A 26,403-nucleotide genomic window follows, 5' to 3' on the forward strand; every position below is an offset into this window, starting at 1 on the left:
GTCTCCTCTTTCATTTCTGATTTTAGTTGAGTCTCCTCTTGTTTTCTTTAATGAATATAATGAAAGGTTTGTTAATTTCATTGATTTTTTTTTTTTTTTTTTAACCAACTCTTGGTTTTGCTGATTTTTCTCTTGGTCATTTTTGAGAAACTGAACAAAATGCCTGCCACACATGATTATCTGTATGGCATGACTATCTGTATAGAAGACAGATGGTAGTTCCTTGTCTAATGCTGGTCACTGAAAAATTTAAAAATTTCCCAAGCATCACAGTAAATCCTAACTTCACATTTAAATCTGTGACAATGATTTTTTAAGACCAGTATTGCTTTCAGGAAATTCACTTCAAAATAAATTTTAATTCTGACTCAACAGTGTGATACCAACTGCTTCAGTGCTAAATAACACTCACAAAACAGCCAACCATCTCCATAAGAAATCTTCCACGTAAGCTCAGACCTCATTGATTCTGAAGCTACATTCCTGACCTTTATGAGCATCTCAAGAACTGGACCACAATATTATACTACTAAAAGAATTGTCATTCTTTCCAAATTTGCAAAAAGAATAGACAAACAGTAATTTCCATTTTTTTTTTCTTCAATAAACGGACCTTATACCAAACACTAACAGAAAAAAATAAGTGAGCAATTGGTTAACTATTTTAGTGGAAAATTTATAATGGCCAGTAAAACATCTTTTAATAGTTTATTTTTCCTACAAATGTGATTATGATCATGTATGTAGCATGCATAAGGTACTATAAAATTTCCTCCACAATAGTGTTCTCAGCTCACACCCCAACTAAATATATCAATAACTTCATAGTGTTCCTTAAAAAGCATCAAGACTTCCAGGAATTCTGACAACTAGAACTTCTAACACATACTGTATAGTCCATTTTCATACTGCTATGAAGAAATACCTGCCTCTGGCCCCTCCCAAATCTCAGTCCTCATATTTCAAAATCAATCATGCCTTGCCAACAGTCCTCAAAGTCTTAATACATCTCAGCATTAACTAAAAGTCCACAGTCCAAAGTCTCATCCCATCAGTCCAAAGCCTCAAAGGCTATCCTTTCTGCCTATGAGCCTATAAAATCAAAAGACTGATTTCACAAAAAACCAAGAGAGGCTCTTCTGAGCCCTCCAAACTGTTCCAACCTCTGTTACCCAGTTCCAAAGCCACTTCCACATTTTTTGGCATTTTTTCATCAGCACCCCCCTCTCCTGATACCTTACTGTATTAGTTCATTTTCATGCTGCTGTTAAAGACGTACCTGAAACTGAGCCATTTACAAAAGAAAGAGGTTTAATGGACTTAAAGTTCCACGTGGCTGGGGAGGCCTCACAATCATGGTGGAGCATGAAAGGCACATCTCACATGATAGCAGACAGGAGAATAGAGTTTGCAGGGAAACTCCCCTTTATAAACCTATCAGGTCTCATGGGACTTATTCACTCTTAGGAGAATAGCATGGGAAAGACCTGCACCATGATTCAGTTACCTCTTACCAGGTTTCTCCCACAACACCTGGGAATTCAAGATGAGATTTAGGTGGGGACACAGCCAAACCCGCATCAGCCATAATACTATCATCATATCTAAGGATTTTTTTAAAGATATCTAATATCTGGACCATATTTACATTGTCTCCATCATTTACAAAATGTCTTTTTATTGTTGATTTAATGGAACTGTATATTGCATTTGTTTTTAATATTTCTCATCTCTTTTGATGTACAACAGTTTCATGCCATTTCCTCATTCTGTCCTATTATGCTGTCTTTGTTTATTTGAATTTGTAGAAATTGAAGCATTGCCCTCAACCAAGACACCCATCTTGTGATATCTTACTTATTTCTTAACCATTCCAGACAATTCTTGTAAGCTTGAAGTTAGAGCTAAAATGCTTGTTAGAATTGATTTAAAATAGTTTTGCAATAATACATCTGAAGTGTTATAGTACAGACTGAACAAAGTAAAATTGGAATTTGCCAGTTGGAAAAATCTTTAGAGTCAGGAAGCTGATTTCAGATAAAATGTTTGTTAATAACTAGTAGAATTATGTCAAATAGTAGACCAAATTAGATGTGATCAAAGATGGTGGTGGTGGACACATCTCTAGAAGCCTCTATGGTAGTTCTTAAGGGTTCCTTGTATATTCTCTACTTTCAACCTTCTTCCTTTGGAGAAACGTCTTTTTTTTTTTTTATTATAGGCATACTCAAAATGAATACAAAGTTATGTTCTGTCTATGTTAATATGAGCTGGGAAAGGAGGGGAACAAGGAGGAGGAAAAGGATAAAGGGAAGGAGGAAAAGAGGTAGATGTTGGTCATCAGCAAGATTCTACTAAATTTTTTTTCTATGTGTTCTCTGCTTCCAAAAATGGTTCTAAAAAAAATTGGTTCTAAAATATCCTCAAGATGGATATTTTATTTGTTGGGGGGATACGAGTCTCAACAAGCAATACTTTATTGTATTGTTTGCTCAGTGTAATACTTAGTAAGTGATCAGTATTAGTTGTAGTCTGTGCAGACTCCAACAGTTGAATAAGTTCAAGGATGAGAGACCAGTAAGAATTGTTATGGGGAAGAAAGGTACCACACTCACTGTCCACCAGCATGGTCAGGGGTTCTGATTGGCATCCAGACTCTCAATAACTGATGGGCTATTACCTGATTCCAGTTCCACTAGCTTGGTTGGAAGTAGGAGGATAGAGACTAGGAGTGCAACATATAAGCATAAAATGCATCTTTATTGGGAAGCCTTACATTCATTTAGATAAAGCTTTTATACTCATCAAAGAGTGTACTGGATTGTAACCAGTGAGATAAATACGTGGATGTCTGTCACCTCAGCATACTAAAGTATTGTACATGAAAGGGACACTTCTTTTAATAGTCAGTCAGTAGCTCCAGCTTCCCTCAAGTGTGATGCTTGCTTTCAAGAAACACACACTGCAGGGAATCAGAGATTTTTTTTGTTTATGTTTTTGTAATAAGCTTTTATAGTTAATATACAGTCTTTTCAGTTTAAATACTTTTCACAAATAAGGAGTCATTTTTACCATAAATAATATTGCCTAGTAATACAGCTGACAGCCTGCATTTATTTTAATTGAGTTTATTAAGTGCTAGAAGATGTATCAAAGAATTTAAGTTTGCTAACCTTTCTCCTTAGGCAGCTTTCTGGAAAAGGGAAGATTTAAATGAAAACAAAACCCAGCAGCAACAACGAAATCCATGTGCTTATTTGAGAGCATGTTAATAACTGTAGATCTTTTTCACAGAAACTGCCTATACTTAAATGTACACAAAATTTTGCAATTTCATAAGATTTGTAGTTTTACTTCAAATTCTCTTTTGAAGATAGAAGGGAGTGTATTTTAGTTCCTGAGTAACACATGAATGAAGATACAATGCCAGCAAGGTGTTTGCTGGAAACAGTGAGTTGATCAGAGCACGGGTGAGTGGTAGAGTATAGGGAAATAAAATTGTTTATGTTGGACAGATTCTTTTTAAATATATTTTTGAAATGGAGTCTTGCTCTGTTGCCCCAGCTGGTGTGCAGTGGCATGATCTTGGCTCACTGTAACCTCTGCTTCCTGGGTTCAAGCCGTTCCCGTGCCTCAGCCTCCCCCAAGTAGCTGGGATTGTAAGCACATGACACTATGCCTGGCTAATTTTTGTATTTTCAGTAGAGACAGGGTTTCCCCATGTTGGCCAGGCTGATCTGGAACTCCTGACCTCAGGGGATCCACTTGCCTTGGCCTCCCGAAGTGTTAGGATTATAGGCATGAACCACTGTGCTCGGCCTGGGCAGATGCTTAAATGTGAAAATTTTAGACCTTCTTGCACCTTGGGAATCATCAGTAGATAGGAATAACTGAAGTGATCGTTCTCCAACATGTACTTCTGTTGGCCAATGCCTTACTTCCCCCCACATTCATTTTAAAGTTCTTTTCTCTGCCTTTGAAACTTAAATATTCCTCAGAGTTTTTTTAGTACTCTTCTCTTTTTGATTTTCACTTTTACATTAAGATCACTTCAGTTATTCCTATCTACTGATGATTCCTAAGTCTCTTTTTTGCCTTGTGTGTGGAGCTCTAGGTGTTTATTATTGCCTATGCACATGTCCACCAGACTGTTCCCCAAATATTAAGTTTTAAAATTTTCAAATTGTACTTACCCTCTCACTGTGGTCTTCCTTCCAATATTTCCTGGAATATATTCCACAATATATTCCATTGCTGTGTTAAGCCCTTCTGTTCATAATTGTATTTATTCTACAGAGTTGTCTTACAGGTCTTACTGATCCTTCTTTTAGAGATAAAACAATTTATGTAGTTTAAACATTTACCACCAAATCACACTATTAGTATGGGATAGTGCTGGGACATAAACCCAGATCTATAGATTCTGTATTTTTTACTGCAGTTATTATAATGCCAGCCACTTCTGTGACTTTAATCTAAAAAATATTAAGGGTGTACCTATAGGTGTAATTAAAATAATATTTATTGCAGAGTTTTTCTTAAAAAAAAAAAGAAATCTCCAACAGTAGGAATTCCTATTTAGCCCATTAAAGAATATTCATAAAGAATATCATGTGGCCAGTATGCATCATATTTTTGACCAGTAATTTTTTATTTCGTATAAACAGATCACATATGGAAACCCAATGTGAGAAATAGATTAAGAAAAACTAGTGCTTGACCACATGTTTTCACTCATAAGTAGGTGTTGGACAATGAGAACATAGACACAGGGAGGGGAACATCACACACTGGGACCTGTTGGGGAGTGGGGGCCTAGGGGAGGGATAGCAGGCAGTCGAGGGCTAGGGGAAGGATAGCAGGGGGTGGGGGGCTAGGAGAGGGATAGCAAGGGATGGGGGGCTAGGGGAGGGATAGCAGGGGATGGGGGCTAGGGGAGGGATAGCAGGGGATGGGGGGCTAGGGGAGGGATAGCAGGGAGTTGGAGGCTAGGGGAGGGATAGCAAGGGATGGGGGGGATAGAGGAGGGATAGCATTAGGAGAAATACCTAATGTAGATGACGGGGTGATGGATGCAGCAAACCACCATGGCACGTGTATACCTATGTAACAAACCTGCACATACTGCACATGTACCCCAGAACTTAAAGTTAAAAAAAAAAAAAGAAAAAATGCTTGAAAGGGAGGGAATCTCCAGAGTATTTCATGGACAGGTATCTGCTATGGTTTTTGAGGAGAATTAGGAAAATATTCATAGTACCATAAGTGAAAAAAATACAATTAATAAAACAATATCCATAGTGTGCCCCCAATTTTGAATGTGCAGTTGGCTAAAAATGTATTTGAGTGGGCAGTTGGCTCTCCGTTTCCATGGGTTCTACATCCATGGATTCAATCAACTACAGAGTGAAAATATTTGGGGAAAGAAATCATCTGTAGTGAACATGTACAAACTATTTTTCTTGTCATTCTTGAAACAATACAGCGTAACCACTATTTACATAGCATTTACATTGTGTTATATATTATAAGCAATCAAGAGATGTTTTAAAGTATTTGGGAGGATGTGTGTAGTTTATATGCAAATACTACATCATTTTACATAAGGAACTTGAGCATCCTCAGATTCTGGTATCTGCAGGGAGTCCTGGAACCAACCCCCGTGGATACCAAGGGACAACTCTATACATTGCTAAAAGACTGGAAAGTTACGCATCAAAGTATGAACACTAGTTATTCCTAAATTTGAGGATTATTTATAATGTTTATTTTCCCCACATTTTCTACAAGGAACAAGAATTAGTTTTTTAAATAGAGAGTATAAAGCAAAACTCCTGAACATTATTTAAAAAGGTAATAAATGCAAAACACCCCTCAAAACATAACACATATCATTGAATACACATAGTATACACACATACACTCTCATATACAAAGTAAAAGAAAACTAGTGACTGTTGCTCCATGAACATTGGCTTTTGAAGCTCTGGAATACCTATATAGGTAAGGGGCTGTACTCTACTCTTTGAACATCAACCTTGGATGGATATTGATGCTGTTTTCAGTAGGGGTTTAGAATGTGGAATTTAGAAACTGTTGGGTTTGAATCCTAGCTTTGCTATTATTTATTGTTTTATCTTGGGCAAGTCGCTTAACAGTTTCTAAGTTTTCTCCATTTGTGAAATTATATGTACCGTATAGGGAGGTTAGGATTAAATTAGTTAACTCAATAACATGCTTACATGTCACAGCAAGCCTGGCACTTATAAGTGATCAATATTAGTTGTTTTGGTTATTTTTCCTGTCTTTTATTTTCCCTCTAAACTCTGTCTCCCTTTTCCTTCCCCAAAGTTAGCTGGAAATTCCAGAACTTTAGATGAAAAGTCAAGTTTTTTTTTTTTTTTTTTTTTTTTTTGAGACAGTCTTGCTCCATCGCCAGGTGCCAGGCTGGAGTGCAGTGGTGAGATCTTGGCTCACTGCAACCTCCGTCTCCCAGGTTCAAGCAATTCTCCTGCCTCAGCCTCCTGAGTAGCTGAGACTACAGGCTTGCGCAGCTAATTTTTGTATTTTTAGTAGAGATGGGTTTCACCATGTTGGCCAGGATGGTCTCGATCTCTTGACCTCATGAACTACTCGCCTCGGCTTCCCAAGGAAAGTCAAGTTTTTATTCAGATTCGGTTTCCCAAAGAGGTCATTGGTCAATGTGGTGCATACTTCTTCCTACTAAAATTTAATAGCAAATATATCTGATTTTGTAAATATTTGTATGTTTTTATGGTAGGATTTCTAACCAGCAATTATCCACTGTCAGTGATTCACTAGAAGGATTTACAAGACTCAGCACATGGTTGTACTTATGGCTGTGATTTATTACAGCAAAAGGATACAAAACAAAATCAATGAGGGGAAAAGGCACATGGGGTAAAGTCCAGAGTAAATCAGTGTATTCTTCTAAGGGTCTTTTCCCAGTGGAGTTAGGCAGGATATATTTAATTCCTCCAGCAAGATGTGACAACACATGTAAAATACCTACCGGGGAAGCTTATTAGAGACTCTGTGCACAGAGTTTATATTAGGAATTGTTCCTATAGACACTCTCTGCCTAGCATGTACAAAATTCTAGGTACTCAGAAGGAAAACAGGTGTTCAGCACAAACCACCTTGTTTGTAAAGTGTAGGCACACTGAGCTGTTCTTACTAGGAAATGGTGGAAACTGTCCTGAAATCTAAATTTCTAGATGTCAGCCAGGAGCCAGCCTTGCAAGCAGACCTTTCTAGGGATAGCAATCTCAAGCCTGCTCTCTTAAACTCTTTTCTGTAATGTTATGAAATCTATTTTATTTAAGAAATGAATGGCAACAAATCTAGACATTTTAAAAAAGCTTTATTGAGATACAATTCTCACACTGTAAAATTCAACCAATTAAAGTTTACAGTACAGTGATTTTTAGCATATTTATAGAGTTGTGCAACCATCACCACAGTCTGATGTTAGAACATTTTCATCATCTCTCCCCCAATAACCTTACTCCTTAGCGTCATTCCTCATTCCCACTTTTCCACTCCCTCAGGCTTTTCCCCCATGCCCTGCCAATCCCTAGGCAACCACTGATTTACTTTCTGTCATTAAGGGACAAATCTATTCTTTTAACATGTTGTCATTTTAATTTTTATCTCTGATATTAATGGCTTTGTAAATGATAACTTAACATTTATTTACAGATATTTTACTTCCAGTGTCTTAGTGAACGTTTTCAGAGTTTGAGTCTGTATGACAGTTTCTACATCCCGAGCACTTATCCATACTAACCATCATCAAAATGAATATTACATGAGTGTGGGATATTTAATGAAATAATTCATTATAAAAGCCATTGTTTCTGTAATGTTTGTTCTTACTTGTTTAAAAGTACATAATACAATTGATTGAGGCTTACCAATAAGAATTTTTATATTTATGGGTCAACATTTAGTCTTTTCATGGTATCTTTTTGCTAAAATAGAGAAGTATTCACTATTCATAGTGAATAGGGTGAAGTTGGGAGAGGTAGTTACACTGTTGCCATTTAGATGTAGAGAGAGAAAAAGTGTAGATTGTTAGGAGCTAATGAACAAAAAGTATTCCTTTATAATAAGTGGCTATTAATTTTTTGACATTTTCTGTTGTGGGTACAATATACAATAGCAAATGAAAAGCAAATTTACATGTGAATTTATTTATATTAAACCAGAAGCTAAGCATTTATTGTAGAAAAATTTCTATTTTAAAGCAAAAGTACTAGTATGTGTGTTTTAAACCATTATTTTGGTTGAAATCTAGTTTCTCTGAAAATTGAGTTAGTAACACAAGCTGTACTGTAAACTGAGCACTATGGGAGGATGTTTGTTTTGTGATTAAAACACAGAACTTTGTCATCATGAGTTATATAGGTACTGACTAAATGTGGGTGTTTACCTAAATGTCCAAATCTGTGTAAGTTCTTGTGCTTTTGAAATTAAAGCTTTAATTTTAATACGTGTTTGTAATTAAAAGGGATATTTTTGGACATTGGGAATTAATATATCAAATGATCTGATCCCTGGGACAAAGCACCAGCTCTCATTGTTACTTACATCCTTGTCTTCCAGGTGATTTTACAGCGAGATGCTGCTCTCCATAGGGATGCTCATGCTGTCAGCCACACAAGTCTACACCATCTTGACTGTCCAGCTCTTTGCATTCTTAAACCTACTACCTGTAGAAGCAGACATTTTAGCAGTAAGTACAGTAAAATTTATTAATGTCTAGAAACATCCCTTAAAGAAAAGCTTTAAAAAAAGCCCCGAATGATAGAATCTTACGACATTTTAATCTAAAAACATACCCCAACACTTTCATACAGTTACAGTTACTTGACATTGGGGTACCTTATTCTTTTTTTTTTTTTTTTTGAGATGGATTTTCATTCTTGTTGCCCAGGCTGGAGTGCAGTGGCATGGTCCTGGCTCACTGCAACCTCTGCCTCCCGGGTTTAAGCAGTTCTTCTGCCTCAGCCTCCTGAGTAGCTGGGATTACAGGCTTGTGCCACCATGCCTCACTAATTTTTTTGTATTTTTAGTAGAGACAGGGTTTTACCGTGTTGACCAGGCTGACCTCAAACTCCTGATCTCAGGTGATCCACCCAATTCGGCCTCCCAAAGTGCTGGGATTACAGGCATGTGCCACCACGCCTGACTAAATTTTTTGTATTTTTAGTAGAGACAGGATTTTACCATATTGGTCAGGCTGGTCTTGAACTCCTGGCCTTAGGTGATCTGCCTGCCTTGGCCTCCCAAAGTGCTGGGATTACAGGTGTGAGCCATCACGCCTGGCCCCTTGTTCATTTTTTTTTTAAATTTTTATTTATTTTTTATTATTTATTTATTTTTTTCATTGCATTTTAGGTTTTGGGGTACATGTGAAGAACATGCAAGATTGTTGCATAGGTACACACATGGCAGTGTGATTTGCTGCCTTCCTTCCCCTCACCTGTATCTGTCATTTCTCCCCATGCTATCTCTTTCCACCTCCCCACCTCCCCGTTCCTCCCCCATTGACCCCCAATGGACCCCAGCGTGTAGTGCTCCCCTCCCTGTGTCCATGTGTTCTCATTGTTCAACACCCGCCTATGAGTGAGAACATGTGGTGTTTGATTTTCTGCTCTTGTGTTAGTTTGCTGAGAATGATGGTTTCCAGGTTCATCCATGTCCCTACAAAGGACACAAACACATTGTTTTTGATGGCTGCGTAATATTCCATGGTGTATATGTACCACATTTTCCCTATCCAGTCTATCATCAGTGGGCATTTGGGTTGGTTCCAGGTCTTTGCTATTGTAAACAGTGCTACAATGAACATTCGTGTGCACCTGTCCTTATAGTAGAATGATTTATAATCCTTTGGATATATACCCAGTAATGGGATTGCTGGATCAAATGGGATTTCTATTTTTAGGTCATTGAGGAATTGCCACACTGTCTTCCACAATGGTTAGATTAATTTACACTCCCACCAACAGTGTAAAAGTGTTCCTATTTCTCCATATCCTCTCCAGCATCTGTTGTTTTCAGATTTTTTAATGATCGCCATTCTAACTGGTGTGAGATGGTATCTCAATGTGGTTTTGAATTGCATTTCTCTAATGACCAGTGATGATGAGCATTTTTCATATGTTTGTTGGCCTCCTGTATGTCTTCTCTTGTAAAGTGTCTGTTCATATCCTTTGCCCATTTTTGAATGGGCTTGTTTGTTTTTTTCTTGTAGATCTGTTTTAGTTCTTTGTAAATTCTGGATATCAGCCCCTTGACAGATGGGTAGACTGCAAAAATTTTTTCCCATTCTGTTGGTTGCCGATTCACTCTACTGACTGTTTCTTTTGCCGTGCAGAAGTTGTAGAGTTTGATTAGGTCCCATTTGTCTATTTTGGCTTTTGTTGCCATTGCTTTTGGCATTGTGGTCATGAAGTCCTTGCCTACGCCTATGTCCTGAATGGTTTTGCCTAGATTTTCTTCTAGAGTTTTTTTGGTGTTATGTCTGATGTTTAAGTCTTTAATCCATCTGGAGTTAATTTTGGTGTAAGGTGTCAGGAAGGGGTCCTGTTTCTGCTTTCTGCACATGGCTAGCCAGTTTTCCCAACACCATTTATTAAACAGGGAATCATTTCCCCATTGCTTGTTTTTGTCAGGTTTGTCGAAGATCGGATGGTTGTAGATATGTTGTATTTCCTCTGAGGCCTCTGTTCTGTTCCATTGGTCTATATCTCTGTTTTGGTACCAGTACCATGCTGTTTTGATTACTGTAGCCTTGTAGTATAGTTTGAAGTCCGGTAGTGTGATACCTCCTGCTTTGTTCTTTTTGCTTAGAATTGACTTGGCTATGCGGCCTCTCTTTTGGTTCCATATGAAGTTTAAGGTGTTTTTTTCAGTTCTGTGAAGAAGGTCATTGGTAGCTTGATGGGAATAGCATTGAATTTGTAAATTACTTTGGGCAGTATGGCCATTTTCATGATGTTGATTCTTCCTAACCATGAACATGGAATGTTTCTCCATCTGTTTGTGTCCTCTCTTATTTTGTTGAGCAGTGGCTTGTAGTTCTCCTTGAAGAAGTCCTTTACGTTCCTTGTTAGTTGTATTCCTAGGTATTTTATTCTCTTTGTGGCAATTGCGAATGGCAGTTCGTTCTTGATTTGGCTCTCTTTAAGTCTGTTACTGGTGTATAGGAATGCTTGTGATTTTTGCACGTTGATTTTGTATCCTGAGACTTTGCTGAAGTTGTTTATCAGTTTCAGGAGATTTTGGGCTGAGATGATGGGGTCTTCTAGATATACAGTCATGTCATCTGCAAATAGAGACAATTTGATTTCCTCCTTTCCAATTTAAATACCCTTTCTTTCTTTTTCTTGCCTGATTGCTCTGGCTAGAACTTCCAGTACTATATTGAATAGGAGTGGTGAGAGAGGGCATCCTTGTCTAGTGCCAGATTTCAAAGGGAATGCTTCCAGTTTTTGCCCATTCAGTATGATATTGGCTGTTGGTTTGTCATAAATAGCTTTTATTATTTTGAGATACGTTCCATCAGTACCTAGTTTATTGAGGTTTTTTGGCATAAAGGGCTATTGAATTTTGTCAGAGGCCTTCTCTGCATCATTTGAGATAATCATGTGGTTTTTGTCTTTGGTTCTGTTTATGTGGTGAATTATGTTTATGGACTTGTGTATGTTGAACCAGCCTTGCATCCCTGGGATGAATCCTACTTGATCATGGTGGATGAGCTTTTTGATATGCTGTTGCAGTCAGCTTGCCAGTATTTTATTGAAGATTTTTGCATCTATGTTCATCATGGATATTGGCCTGAAGTTTTCTTTTCTTGTTGAGTCTCTGCCGGGTTTTGGTATCAGGATGATGTTTGTCTCATAAAATGATTTGGGAAGGATTCCCTCTTTTTGGATTGTCTGGAATAGCTTCAGAAGGAATGGTAGCAGCTCCTCTTTGTATGTCTGGTAGAATTCGGCTGTGAACCCATCTGGACCTGGGCTTTTTTTGGGTGGTAGGCTCTTTATTGCTGCCTCGACTTCAGATCTTGTTATTGGTCTATTCAGGGTTTCGGCTTCTTCTGGGTTTAGGCTTGGGAGGATACAGGTGTCCAGGAATTTATCCATTTCTTCCAGATTTACTAGTTTATGTGCATAGAGTTGTTTGTAATAATCTCTGATGATGGTTTGGATTTCTGTGGAATCTGTGGTGATATCCCCTTTATTTTTTATTGCATCAATTTGGTTATTCTCTCTTTTTTATTAATCTGGCTAGTGGTCTATTTTGTTGATGTTTTCGAAAAACCAGCTCCTGGATTTATTGATTTTTTGAAGAGTTTTTTGTGTCTCTATTTCCTTCAGTTCTGCTCTGATCTTAGTTATTTCCTGTCTTCTGCTAGGTTTTGAGTTTTTTTGATCTTGCTCCTCTAGCTCTTTCAATTTTGATGATAGGGTGTCAGTTTTAGATCTCTCCTTTCTTCTCATGTGGGCACTCATTGCTATATATTTTCCTCTAGAGACTGCTTTAAATGTGTCCCAGAGATTCTGGTATGTGTGTCTTCGTTCTTGTTGGTTTCGAAGAACATCTTTATTTCTGCCTTCATTTCATTGTTTATCCAGTCAACATTCAAGAGCAAGTTGTTCAGTTTCCATGAAGCTGTGTGGTTCTGAGTTAGTTTCTGCATTCTGAGTTCTAACTCAATTGCACTGTGGTCTGAGAGACTGTTTGTTATGATTTCTGTTCTTTTGCATTTGCTGAGCAGTGATTTATTGCCAATTATGTGGTCAGTTTTAGAGTAGGTGCGATGTGGTGCTGAGAAGAATGTATATTCTGTGGATTTGGGGTGGAGAGTTCTGTAAATATCTATTAGGTTTGCTTGTTCCAGGTCTGAGTTCAGGTCCTGGATATCCTTGTTGATTTTCTGTCTGGTTGATCTGTCTAATATTGACAATGGGGTGTTAAAGTCTCCCACTATTATTGTGTGGGAGTCTAAGTCTCTTTGTAAGTCATTAAGAACTTGCCTTATGTATCTGGGTGCTCCTGTATTGGGTGCGTATATATTTAGGATCATTAGCTGTTCTTGTTGCAGTGATCCTTTTACCACTATGTAATGTCCTTCTTTGTCTCTTTTGATCTTTGTTGCTTTAAAGTCTATTTTATCAGAGATGAGAATTTCAACTCCTGCTTTTTTTTGCTCTCCATTTGCTTGGTAGATCTTCCTCCATCCCTTTATTTTGAGCCTTTGTGTATCCTTGCATGTAAGATAGGTTTCCTGGATACAGCACACTGATGGGTTTTGGCTTTTTATCCAATTTGCCAGTCTCTGTTTTTTGATTGGGGCATTTAGTCCATTTACATTTAGGGATAGTATTGTTATGTGTGAATTTGATACTGTCGATTTGATGCTACCTGGCTATTTTGTTGGTTAGTTGATGTAGATTCTTTATTGTGTTGATGCTCTTTTACCATTTGGTATGTTTTTGGAGTGGCTGGTACTGGTTATTCCTTTATATGTGTCGAGCCTCTTTCAAGAGTTCTTGTAGAGCAGGTTTGGCAGTGATGAAATCTCTGAGTACTTGCTTGTTCTCAAAGGATTTTATTTTTCCTTCACTTATGAAGCTTAGTTTGGCTGGATAGGAGATTCTGGGTTGAAAGTTCTTTTCTTTAAGGATGTTGAATATTGGCCCCCAATCTCTTCTGGCTTGTAGAGTTTCTGCTGAGAGATCTGCTGTGAGTCTAATGAGCTTCCCTTTGTGGGTAACCCAACCTTTCTCTCTGGCTGCCTTTAGCATTTTCTCTTTCATTTCAACCCTGGTGAATCTGATGATTATGTGCCTTGGGGTTGCTCTTCTTGAGGAATATCTTTATGGTATTCTCTGTATTTCCTGGATTTGAATATTGGCCTGCCTTGCTAGGTTGGGGAAGTTTTCCTGGATAATATCCTGAAGAGTATTTTCCAGCTTGGATTCATTCTCTTCATCACATTCAGGTACACCTGTCAAACATAGATTAGGTCTTTTCACATAGTCCCACATTTCTTGAAGATTTTGTTCATTCCTTTTTGCGCTTTTTTCTCTATTCTTGCCTTCTCTTTTTATTTCATTGAGTTGATCTTCGACCTCTGATATCCTTTCTTCTGCTTGGTCAATTCGGCTATTGAAACTTGTGCATGCTTCACGAAGTTCTCGTGTTGTGTTTTTCAGCTCCATCAGTTCACTTATAATCCTCTCTCTGTGTCCATTCTCGTTAGCATTTCGTCCAACCTTTTTTCAAGGTTCCTAGTTTCTTTGCATTGGGTTAGAACATGTTCTTTTTTTTTTTTTTTTTTGAGACGGAGTTTCGCTCTTGTTACCCAGGCTGGAGTGCAATGGCACGATCTCGGCTCACCGCAACCTCCGCCTCCTGGGCTCAGGCAATTCTCCTGCCTCAGCCTCCTAAGTAGCTGGGATTACAGGCACGCACCACCATGCCCAGCTAACTTTTTGTATTTTTAGTAGAGACGGGGTTTCACCTTGTTGACCAGGATGGTCTCGATCTCTCGACCTCGTGATCCACCCGCCTCGGCCTCCCAAAGTGCTGGGATTACAGGCTTGAGCCACCGCGCCCGGCAGAACATGTTCTTTTAGCTCACTGTAGTTTCTTACTACCCACCTTCTGAAGTCTGATTCTGTCATTTCATCACACTCCTTCTGCCTCCGGTCTGGTTCCCTTGCTGGTGAGGAGTTGTGATCCCTTTTAGGAGGAGAGGTGTTCTGTTTTTGGGAGTTTTCATCCTTTTTGCGCTGGTTTCTTCCCATTTTTGTGGGTTTATCCAGCTGTTGTCTTTGTAGTTAGTGTCTTTCAGATTGGGTCTCTGAGTGAGCTTCTAGTTCGTGGATGCTGAAGTTAGTTCTTTTTTTTTTAAGCTTTCCTTCTAACAGTCTGGCCCCTCTGCTGTAGGACTGCTGAGGTCCTCTCCAGGTCCTGCTTGCCTGGGGATCACCTGCAGCAGCTGCAGAACAGTAAGGGTTGCTATCAGTTTCCTCTTCCGCTATCTTTGTCCCAGAAGGATGCTCGCCAACTGTCAGTCCATTCTCTTCTTTATGAGGTGAGTCTTTGGATCTATGGGGGTCAGGGAGCTACTTGAGGAGACAGTCTATCTTTTATTGGGGCTTAAGTCCTGAGCTGTGAGCTCCATTGTTCATTCAGAGCTGCTGGGCAGGTACGTTTAGGTCTGCTGCAGCTGAACTCATAAACCACTTTTTATTCCCAGGTGCTCTGTCCCGGGGAGTTAGGGCTTCATGAATTTCCGTTGTGCTGCTGCCCTTGTTTTTTCTTTCAGGTCTGCCCCAGCTATCAGCCCACCTGGCCACTGTCTGCCTGCAGAGGCTTTGCTGAGCTGCTATGGGCTCCGCCCAGCTGCCCTGTGGTCTTCCCTGCAGTCCTGTTTATATGGGCATAGTTAGAACTGCCTTGGCAACAGTGGCCCCGCCTCTGTTATGGCGGACTCTCTCTGTTGTGGCAGGTGTTGCATCGGCAACGGCAGCCTGCCTCCATAGTGGTGGAGAGTCTCAGTAATGGCAGACGCCCCTCCCCCACTGAGCTGGACCATCCCGGGTTCAGCTGTGCTTGCTGTGAAAGGCTCAAGCCAGAGCGTTTTCAATCACTGTTTTTGTTTTCCTTGTTGTTGGGGGTGGGTGATGGGACCAGCCGAGCCTGATCACCTGGCTCCCTGACTCAGAGACTTTATTATTTTTTAAGTTGAACGACCCAGGTTCCAGTCGCTTGCTGAAAAGGCGCCGGGATCTCCCGTGCTGTGACTCACTGAGTCAGCTCAAACAGCGGCACCGGCTCCTGGTGGTTTTTTTTCCCTAGGAATCTCCTGGCCTGGCTCGCTATTTCAGATGAATGGGCAACTCTGCCGTCTCAGGGCTCCAATCGCCAGCTAATAGGGCTCCCAGACCAGTTGCTTTTGTACGGAGAACCGCCGCAACAGGGCGTGGTCAAAGCAGCCATGTGGGCCAAATCAGCCCCGCAGGGGCCAAAACAGCCGCACCAGCCAGAACAGTGGCGCTGGTGACCCCTCTGCCTGGGTGTCTCCTGGTCTGTGGGCAATAAAAATTTGTCTGGAAATGTGGCATCCACTCACCCTCTGCACTTTCACTGGGAGCCGAAGTCCTGAGCTGTTCTTAGGCGCCCATCTTCCCGGCATTCACCCCCTTGTTCATTTTTTATTGCTTCATATCTAATGTAAGATCTCATGAATAATCAGTACCTGATAAATGATGTTGCTCATGAGGGTATGTGTGCACACGTGGATACTTGTGCACACATACCTGCCTGCTGTGTACTTAGGAAGAGTTTTACTGTTTTTCTTGGTACCTAGTATATGTCTTAATGACTACAAGATCTCAGTAGTATCTTAGTAGTTAAGAAATTCTACAAGATGCCCATGGGAAATTTCAATCCAAGATTATCACTAATGAGTCAGAAGAGAAGCACAGTGGTCCTGCCTTTGATGATGGATAGAAAAGTTTTTAGAGAAGAAGATTGCTGCTCAAAACCTTAGTTAGCCTCTCTTGGCTACTGTGTTACTGTCCTCCACAGTGGGGAGTATGCAGATGGTCTCCAGCTTAAGACGGGTTGACTAGTGACTTTTTGACTTTATGATGATCTAAAAGTGATATGCATTCATTATGCTCCTTATGATGAGATTATGGTCCAACAACCCCATCATAAATTGAAAATATCATAAGTAGAATTTGACTTATGAAACATGTTAACAGATATTTTTAATTTCGATGGGTTTATCCAGATGTAGCCCCATTGTAAGTTGAGGAGCATCTATACATATTTTTTATTTCTCTTTTTCTGTGAAGGTAGAAAAAAAATATACATGCTTATACTCTAGGTCTGTGTTAAGGATTTGGTTTTACTTTCTGGGTGCCACTGATTTGCTTAATGATATCAGGTGAGAAATAAAAGAGCCAGAATTGTTGCTGACCAAAGCTTGATGTGGTCCCTCTCTGTGTTTCTGCACGTTGCAGCAATTCTGGAAGATTCTGAGATCATTGTAGAACTTGGGAGAGCCAGGTTGGTTTCCATACTATAGCTTTTGAAGGCAAACGATTTTAGTAATCCATATGAGGTTTCTCACCCCCTGTTGTCCTCTGTAGTAGGGAACTCGTAGATTAGGTTGTTTTTGGGAATAGTCTTGCTCTTTTTGAGGTAGAGTGGAAATAGAACCTTTAAAGACTGAGTCCATTGCTATTCAAATCTCTCTTCTAAATTGGTCATAAAGTTCTCAGAATATTCTTGGCATGACTTTTGAAATGAGTTAGAGGATTTATGGACTGATCAGGGAATGAAGTTCTTCTTGTCTCCTTTCTCTCCTTTGATTTCTTCTATTTTGTGTCTCTCCTTTTCCCCTCTCTTGTTTTTAATGCCTGCCCATCCTTTTGCCTTCTTTCTTTCTTTTATGCCTGAGGTGGATTGCTATTTTATGATCCAGCCGCCTGATGGGTTAAATGATTTTCAGTGTTGTCCTCTGGGAACTTACGGAGATATATGACCTTGATCAAATTATTCAGCTGCTATAAGTGCCACAGTTTCTTTATTTCTTTATATAAACTGGAGTGTTGTGGGAATGATTAAATAAGATAAACTGCTTAGAATAGTATCTGACACATAGCAAGTGTTTTATATATGGTTTTAATCTTCATTATAATTATTCTGATTATACTTCACTCAGCCCCTTGAGAAGATACAAAACTATCTGAGCTGTATTTTTTTTAAAGTGAACATGATTGCTAGTGAGCTTTATTTTTAAATGTAGAGACAAAACAAAATGTTAAGTATGGAAGAATAGTCAATCCTTTTTGCCAGCAGTGTTCCCTGTGCTTTACGCAGGTATTGTGGAATGTATGTTGATGTCCTCTAGTGAAGGAATTGTAGACCCAGCCTACTACTTCAGATTTTTAAACAGTAAACATGCTTTAATTTGGTAAGCATCACGCCCCTCCCTCCTTGTATCAGAAACGTAAAGCACCTTTGTTAGTCTTGTTCACTGTAGGAACATTTTTGTTTTAAACAGTATGGTTTTAAGAGGCAATATGAGACAATATTTTGCTTTAAAGAAAGTCAAAGCAGTTTCAAAAAGGGTTTCACTCAGTAACAAAACTTATTCTATATCTCAATGTTATAATTACTGTAGTTCAAACTACGTATTTTATTTCTATAATTTTAGCCATAATAGTGAAACTCCTCAGTAATAGAAAGAGATAAAAGAATACTATAGTTGTAGATTTTCCATTTCCTAATTTCAAAAGTACATTAAAAAGTACTGCTTACGGCTGGGTGTCATGTCTCACACCTGTAATCCCAGCACTTTGGGAGGCCAAGGCAGGTGGATCATGAGATCAGGAGATCAAAACCATCCTAGCTAACATGGTGAAACCCTGTCTGTACTAAAAATACAAAAAATTAGCCAGGCATGGTGGCACGCACCTGTAGTTCCAGCTACTTGGGAGCCTGAGGCAGGAGAATTGCTTGAGCCCAGGAGGCAGAGGTTGCAGTGAGTCAAGATTGCACTATTGCACGCCAGCCTGGGTGACAGAGTGAGACTCCATCTCAAAAAAAAAAAATATTGCCTACTCACATTTGTATTTGTCCTTGGTCTACTTCCATTGATCTAGAAAAGTTATTTTACAATGGCATCTTTGGCTGGGAGAAATTAAATGTTTTTCTCAAGTTCAACATTAACCTGATCATAGATGAATTAAATCAATTAAACAAAGATGTTTTAATTAAGAGATTAAATGATAGGTTGCGATAATGGGTTTAAAAGCATTTTGTGACTCTAAAGTACTTTGTAAACTGTGGAGTACTCTGCAAATATGAATTATTGTTACAGTGAGAAATCACGCTGAAGCAATTACCACGTATACTTGGTGGCCTCCAAATACACTACTAGGATGATTATCCCAGCAGTAACAGAATGAATAGGTTTAGTGACTGCATTTAGATGCTTGAATCACACAGTTCCCTGAGCTAATTACAAACATACAGTGAGAAGCAAAGATATAAGATGTACGTGGTAAGACACCCAAGATAGGGTTCCACTGGGATACAAGAACCACACTAGCTGAATCCTGGGTTACCTGTTGTAGTTTGTCCTGTCTTCCTGTACGCTGCCTCAACTTTCCTTGCTGACAGTGCAGTTCGGTTACCAGGACCTGAGTTGATGGTGACCCAAGGGGACTTGACAGGTGGAAGGTGTCTAGATCCAACACTTGCTTGCTCTACTGGGGAGATGCAAGGCAGCTGGCCACAGCTATAATTTGCTGTTAAACTGTGGAGTTGCTTATCTGCATGCCTCTGGCAGATGATACCAGAGGCTAGAATAGGGCTCACCAATGAGTATTTGATTCAGGAATGACATAGCTAGCAATCTGGATGTGTGACCTAATCCATGCCTGGTGAGTACTTAAGATTTACTTGATCCTTCCATCCTTTCTTATCTATATGTAACACTCTTGTTTTTTCCTTCACAACCATCCTTTGTATCTATATGCAAAACAAATATGTTCTGTTTTTTTCTATTTATGTCTTACAGATTATGAACAACTACCTTAATTTCTAGTACATCAAAATTTTCAGTGTTTCCAGAGTTACTTGTTTACAATCTATGTTGAGTTTCATCCATATCTTGTTTCTCTTGCTCTCTGTATAGCAAATTGAACATTATTAAATGATACAGCAAATTCATCTCACAATTATTATCATTACTGTTATCCACTAAAAGCACAAAGAACCTTTGTGATGTTTTGGTAGAGGACTGATAAATATTGTAGCATTGGAATCTATATATATGTGTAAGGGGGAAAGTTGTTAAAGAGTTTGAATACCTTCAACTTTTTTGGTATATGTATTTAATTGAATTTGGTCTTTTCAGTGTTCAACCCTGGATAAAAATGTCCAGCTTATACAAAATTGATGTGCTTTAAAAATATATGATGCTGCTTCTTTCCAAAAAGCAAGTCATTTTTCATAGCTAGAGCCAGAAATCCTATAAATTTCTTCTAGTAAATCAGACCCTTATAATATTGAGAAAATAAAATTGAACACTCTTCCTGGAAGATGATCTGTCTGGAAAATTCCTTGCTAGGAAATTGTCTGTGGGAAAAACTCAGAAAACAGTAGGCTGAATTAGTGTTGCTGCTCAATAATAATATTTGAAATGAGAATCCAATTTAGGCAGTTGTATATGTTGTAAATTGTACATATTCCTTCTACTTTAGTGGATGTATGTTTACAAGTTTGATTTTATTTTGATAAGCTGTGATAGTAATCGGAATTGTCAAAGTAATATGCATAATTTAATAAATCTCTCTTTTTTTTTTTTTTTTTTTGTGCAACAGAGTCTCACTCTGTCACCCAGGCTGGAGTGCAGTGGTGTGATCTCAGCTTACTGCAACTTCCACCTCCTGGGTTGAAGCAATTCTCCTGCTTCAGCCTCCTGAGTACCTGGAACTACAGGCGTCCATGTCCAGCTAATTCTTTTTATTTATTTATTTATTTATTTATTTATTTACTAGAGATGGGTTTTCACCATGTTGGCCAGGCTGGATAAATCTTTGTTTTTAATGTCATGTATAAATTGGTCTTAACTTGAGTATTTTTAATTTTATTTTTAGTATAACTTTGAAAATGCATCTCAGACATTTGATGACCTCCCTGCAAGATTTGGTTATAGACTTCCAGCTGAAGGTTTAAAGGTAAGACAATTGGTAATACATTGTAATGACACAGGGTATTTAATAAGGTGATTTTTATTGTTTATTATTTAAAGAATGAAAACATTTCTTACTATTTATTATTATAAAACCCATATATAATCATTTGTAAAGGGTCAGATTATTCAATAGGTTTCAGAAAGAAGGTGAAAATTACCTAGGATTGCATTATTCTGAAATAGCTGTGGTTAATATTTTGGTATATCATATTTCAGAGCTTTTTTTAGGATATGTGCTATGTGTGTGTTTGTAGATGTATGTGTAGATGTATGTGTGTGTTTGTAGATGTATGTAGATGTAAATGTATTATACATTTACATATATAAGTAAATGCTTTCATATACAGTGAATCTATATTTAACACTAATAGAAACATACTATTTGGTTACCTACCTTTTTCTCTTAATTGTATGTCTTGATCATTTTTTTTCATGCTGATAGGTAAGGATTTATTATTTGTTAACAGCTTCATGGTTTTGCAATATCATGAAATAGTATGGATTTTGAACATTTGTTTAGTTTTTCATAGTGGATATTTAGGTTGTCAAGTTTTTACTATTACAGTGCTGTAGTGTCTTTGTCTTTGTGTATTCATCCATTTATCGCCATAGGATAGATACATTTCCAAATGTAGAATTGCTTTATGGCATGAATGTTTAAAATTTTGTCCTATATTTACAGTTTTTCCTGCAAAAAGTTTGGAACAATTTCAAATTTTATCAATAGTTGTCTGAGACTGTCCTTTTCCCCATACCTTCTTAAGTATTACATATTATTGAGCTTTTGCTAATTTGATTTTAAAAATCTAATAAACTTAAACATATTGTGTGTGTGTGAGAGAGAGAGAGAGAGACAGAGAGAGAATGGACTATTAATGCTCTTTGGCCATTTTGAAATTAAAAGTGTCTTTGTGATTTGTAAGATTTCTTTATATATTGGAAGTATCAATTTATTGTTTGCCATATATGCTTCAGATTATCCCTTCCCAGTTTTTCCTTTGTCTTTTAATTTTGTTTAAGGTTTCAAAAGTTTTGTTATGTAGCTAAAAATTCTTACCTTTTCCTTCTACCTCTGGGGGTTAGAAAGTCCTCTCTCATTCCAAGATAATATGAGATTTTTGTTATATGAATACATGAAATTGTGTAGATAGATATATATCACAGAATGTTTTCAGTTTATACTAATTTTCTTAAAATTCCTCTTTTTTTTTTTTTTTTTTTTTTTGAGGTAGGGTTTCACTCTGTTGCCCAGGCTGCAGTGGTGTAATCTCGGCTCACTGCAACCTCCACCTTCTGGGCTCAAGTGATCCTCTCACCTCAGCTTCCTGAGTAGCTGATACTAAGCGTGCACCACCATGCTTGGCTAGTTTTTGTATTTCTTGTAAAGATGGGGTTTTGCCATATTGCCCAAGCTGGTCTTGAACTCCTGAGCTCAAGTGATCTGCCCACCTCAGCCTCCCAAAGTACTAGGATTTCAGGCATGAGCCACTGTGCCTGACCAGAATTTCTTAGTAAGATACCACAAGCCCATTAGTCTTAATTAGGATGGCAGACACCTCTGGGAGGGGCATTCAGCTTTTAAGTTATTTTTAAATAATTCACAGCATTGTATGACTATTTCTTGTAAAAGTATTTCAACCAAAAAGAAACATACATAAGAAAAAGGAAGCACCTTCTTTTATTCTTTCCTTATCTATATAAGGAAATATAGATTGCCTTATGTAGATATTTCCTTTATATAGGAAGTATAAAGGAAGTATAGATATTTCCTTTATATAGATAAGGAAATCTATATTTCTTTATATAGATAAGGAAAGAATAAAAGCCAATCACACTTCCCTCTTCAGAGTTAAGTATTAGCAGTGATTTTACAGGCCTTCAGATCCTTTTCTGAACATGTGATGCTTTTCAGTTCTTTTTTGTTCATAAATTTATGAACGTGTATATTTGTAAATGGTTATCATTTGTATATATAAAAAGTTTTTTAATTCTTATAATGGAATCCACTACCCAGAATGGGATTTATAAAGGGATAAAGAGGTTCACAGTATCACAATCTGGACAAGCAGTTTCTAAACTGTTTCAGGAATAAAACCCAGAACTCCGTTGCAAGACTGATTTTATAGATGAGTGCAGCAGCCAATGGACCCTCAAATCACATTATTTTTTCTCTCATCAGGAAGTCTCTGTGGCTTTACCTCACAACATTTCTATCTCTTCTGCCACCCAAGTCAATCAAAGAGATACCCTTTTTCAGACTGTTTTTTTTTTTTTTTTTTTTTTTTTTTTTTTTTTTTTACATGTCTGCTTTCAAATCCAACACTTGAATTTTTCTGATTGACAGACTCTTGGCCATATGGTTACTGGCTACATATTTTGGTGAAATACCCAGATATGAGGAAGTCTGGGAAATACAGTATAGGTTTGTTGTTGTTTGTTGTTTTAAGCTACTTTGAAAAGGTGGAATTCATACTAGATTCAGAAAATTTAGAGCACCATGATTGACAGATGTCTACTGTAGTAACTACTCTGCAAGGCTGTGCTGGGTGTGGTGGCTCATGCCGGCAGTCCCAGCACTTTGGGAGGCCAAGATAGGTAGATCACTTGAGGTCAAGAGACCAGCTTGAGCAACATGGTAAAACTGTGTCTCTACCAAAAAACGCAAAAATTAGCCAGGCAGTGGTCCAAGTCTGTGGTCCCAGCTACTTGGGAGGCTGAGGTGGGAAAACGCTTGAACCCAGGAAGGTAAGGTGGTAGTGAGCTGAGATCATGCTGTTGCACTCTAGCCTGGGTGACAGTGTGAGACCCTGTCTCAAAAATAAAAATAAATAAATAATTACTCTGTAGTTTGATTCCCCTATTTCTTCTGTTTTAGAGCTCTTTCCACAGCGGCATCTATAAATCTAGCATGTTCCTATTAAGCTCTGCATGGTATTCTGTCATATGAATGATTGTAGTTTTTAGTAATTTCCTCTTAACAAATATTTTGTTTTGTTTTTTTCCAAAGTTGTTATTTCTCTAGGATAGAGATATGGAAGTAGAATTGATGAAATCAATCGGTATATACATCTAAAAGTTTTATAGATACTGCCAGATTACCTTTGCAAAGGCTGTGCTAATTTATTTGCATTAACACTGTAGGAGAATACGTATTTCGATATACCCTTGCCAACACTGGATATTATCAGTCTTTTAAACTCTTGCCAATCTGATGGGCAAAAGTATTATCTTGTTTTAATTTGCATTTCTCTGATTACTAATGATGAGCTGGCAACCTTTCTTTCATTCTGCCGTAAGGAGTCAGACTTTCCTTTCTCACTGAAGAACCTTTCTGCTGAATAAGCTTATTTTAAAGAGCTCCATTAATTCTTGATAAGCATAATCTTACTGGTGCTCCTCAATTACTATGTTACTATAAATTTGGTTTACACTTAAAAGATATTTTGTCAAATTTATTTATTCACTGCTTGACCCCACCCCCCCAAAAAAATGGTGCTAGGTATCTGTCTCCTTTTTGGACTGTGACAATATAGGGCAAGAAGAGAAGTGAAATATTCTAACAAAATTATTGGATTATTATGGGTAGCTTTTATAGTTGCATAACTAGTTTTGCCATTGCCCAGAATCGGAATTTAAAATGCCAGCCATACAAAGATTTACATTTGTTTACAAGGACTTGATAATAATGAAGTGAGGTTGCTCACTATAGTGTAATGTCTGTAAAACAAGTTAAATAAATCTGTTAAAAATATAAGTTAATTTAAAAATACAATGTAGTTATTAAGAGACTTAGCTGAAAAATACTTTTTTTTTTTTCTGAAGCAGAGTCTTGCTCCATTGCCTGGCCTGGAGTGCAGAGGGATGATCATAGCTCACTGAAACCACCAACTGCTGGGCTCAAGCAATCCTCCCACCTCAGTCTCCTGTGTAGCTAGGACTACGGGATTGTACCACTGTGCCCAGCTAATTTTTAAATTTTTTTAGAAAAGGAATCTTTCTGTGTTTCCCAGACTGGTTGTGAACACCTGGCTTCAAGCAATCCTCCTGCTTTGGTCTCCTAAAGTGATGGGATTATAGGTGTGAGCTACTGCACCTGGCCAAAATATCTTACTTTTAAACTGCCCAGAGAGTTTAGGTTAGATAGTTTTTGTTGGTCTTATTTATGTTCTATATTTTGTAGCTTTTATAAATCCCTGGATTCCATCAGAATCATTTATAAGATGTCAGATATTAATAGTATATCAGTTGAAATTCTGCATTTGTATTCTATTTATATATGCCCCAGTATTAGGTTAATTGTACTTAAATCCTTTTTCTGTCCTCTCCTGTATTTTAAAAAAGACTCTTCAAGTGTAAGAAAATGAGAAAGCCAAAGAATTTTGAACTATTTGAGCTTTAATACAAAAATGTAAGTCTTTGCATAGATTGAAATATGGCACATCAGTGTTGTAGAAGTTTTTTTTTTTTTTTTTTTTTTTTTGAGACGGAGTTTCGCTCTTGTTACCCAGGCTGGAGTGCAATGGCACGATCTCGGCTTACCGCAACCTCCGCCTCCTGGGTTCAGGCAGTTCTCCTGCCTCGGCCTCCTGAGTAGCTGGGATTACAGGCACGCGCCACCACGCCCAGCTAGTTTTTTGTATTTTTAGTAGAGACGGGGTTTCACCATGTTGACCGGGATGGTCTCGATCTCTCGACCTCGTGATCCACCCGCCTCGGCCTCCCAGAGTGCTGGGATTACAGGCTTGAGCCACCGCGCCCGGCCAGAAGTTTTAAAAGAAAGATTTTGTTTTTTTATCTAGGTAAGTTCTCCAGTGTTTGTAGTTTTATATTTTAATTCACTGTTTAGGAAGTTACCTTTTCCCGACAACCTTTTTAGACTTTATAATCTTTGAGTACCATTAGTAATTAGTGTACAATTCATTTCAACAATATTCAGAATCATAAAACTGCTCTTTTTGGAAAACACATTTTGTCTTTGAAAAGATAAATAATGTTACTTAGCAGTATAAATACACTTTCCTATGTCCTCAAAAAAATTGGTAAAGATTACCTTTCCCTTTTCCTCTGCCCCCACTCCATCTTTAGGAGGCCCAGAATTATTTTATTGTATAATGTAAATATGACTCTATTTTTACTTTTTTCAGATGGATAACCAAATATTAAAGAATCAATATTGAGTAGTTGCTTTGGTTTGGATATGGTTTTTTTGTCCCCACCGAATTGCATGTTGAAATTTGGTCCCCAGTATGGGAATGTTTGGAGGTGGGGCCTAGTGGGTCATAGAGGCAGATCCCTCCTGAATGGCTTGATAATTCTGTCTCTGGCAAGATGGAAATAGTTCTAATGGAAGGGATTAGTTCCCTCAAGAATGGGTTGTTATAAAGCTAGGACACCCCTTAGGTTTGGTCCCTCTTCACATATGCCCACTTCTCCTTTGGCCTTCTCCATCACGTTTTGATTTAGCCCTCACCAGAAGCTGAGCAGGTGCCAGTGCCATTCTTCTTAAATAGCCTGAAGAACCATGAGCTAAATAAACCTCCTTCCTTTGTAAATAACCTGCCTTTGCCAGGTGTGGTGGCTCA

General features: G+C 38.2%; 1 protein-coding gene across 4 annotated transcripts in view; it reads left to right on the forward strand.

Moving 5' to 3' along the window:
• RNF13 (ring finger protein 13) overlaps positions 1–26,403 on the forward strand; it is a 221,307-nt gene that overhangs the window by 85,210 nt on the left and 109,694 nt on the right. For all 4 annotated transcript variants that reach the window (XM_074405484.1, XM_074405483.1, XM_010335778.3 and 1 more), the window contains 2 exons: positions 8,629–8,758; positions 20,724–20,804. In XM_074405484.1, the coding sequence (XP_074261585.1) occupies positions 8,645–8,758; positions 20,724–20,804 (195 nt within the window). In that variant the 5' untranslated portion in view covers positions 8,629–8,644. Of the gene's footprint in view, positions 1–8,628; positions 8,759–20,723; positions 20,805–26,403 lie in introns of those variants that run through there.

The sequence above is a fragment of the Saimiri boliviensis genome, chromosome 9 (genome assembly GCF_048565385.1).
Source record: "Saimiri boliviensis isolate mSaiBol1 chromosome 9, mSaiBol1.pri, whole genome shotgun sequence".
Lineage (NCBI taxonomy): Eukaryota > Metazoa > Chordata > Mammalia > Primates > Cebidae > Saimiri > Saimiri boliviensis.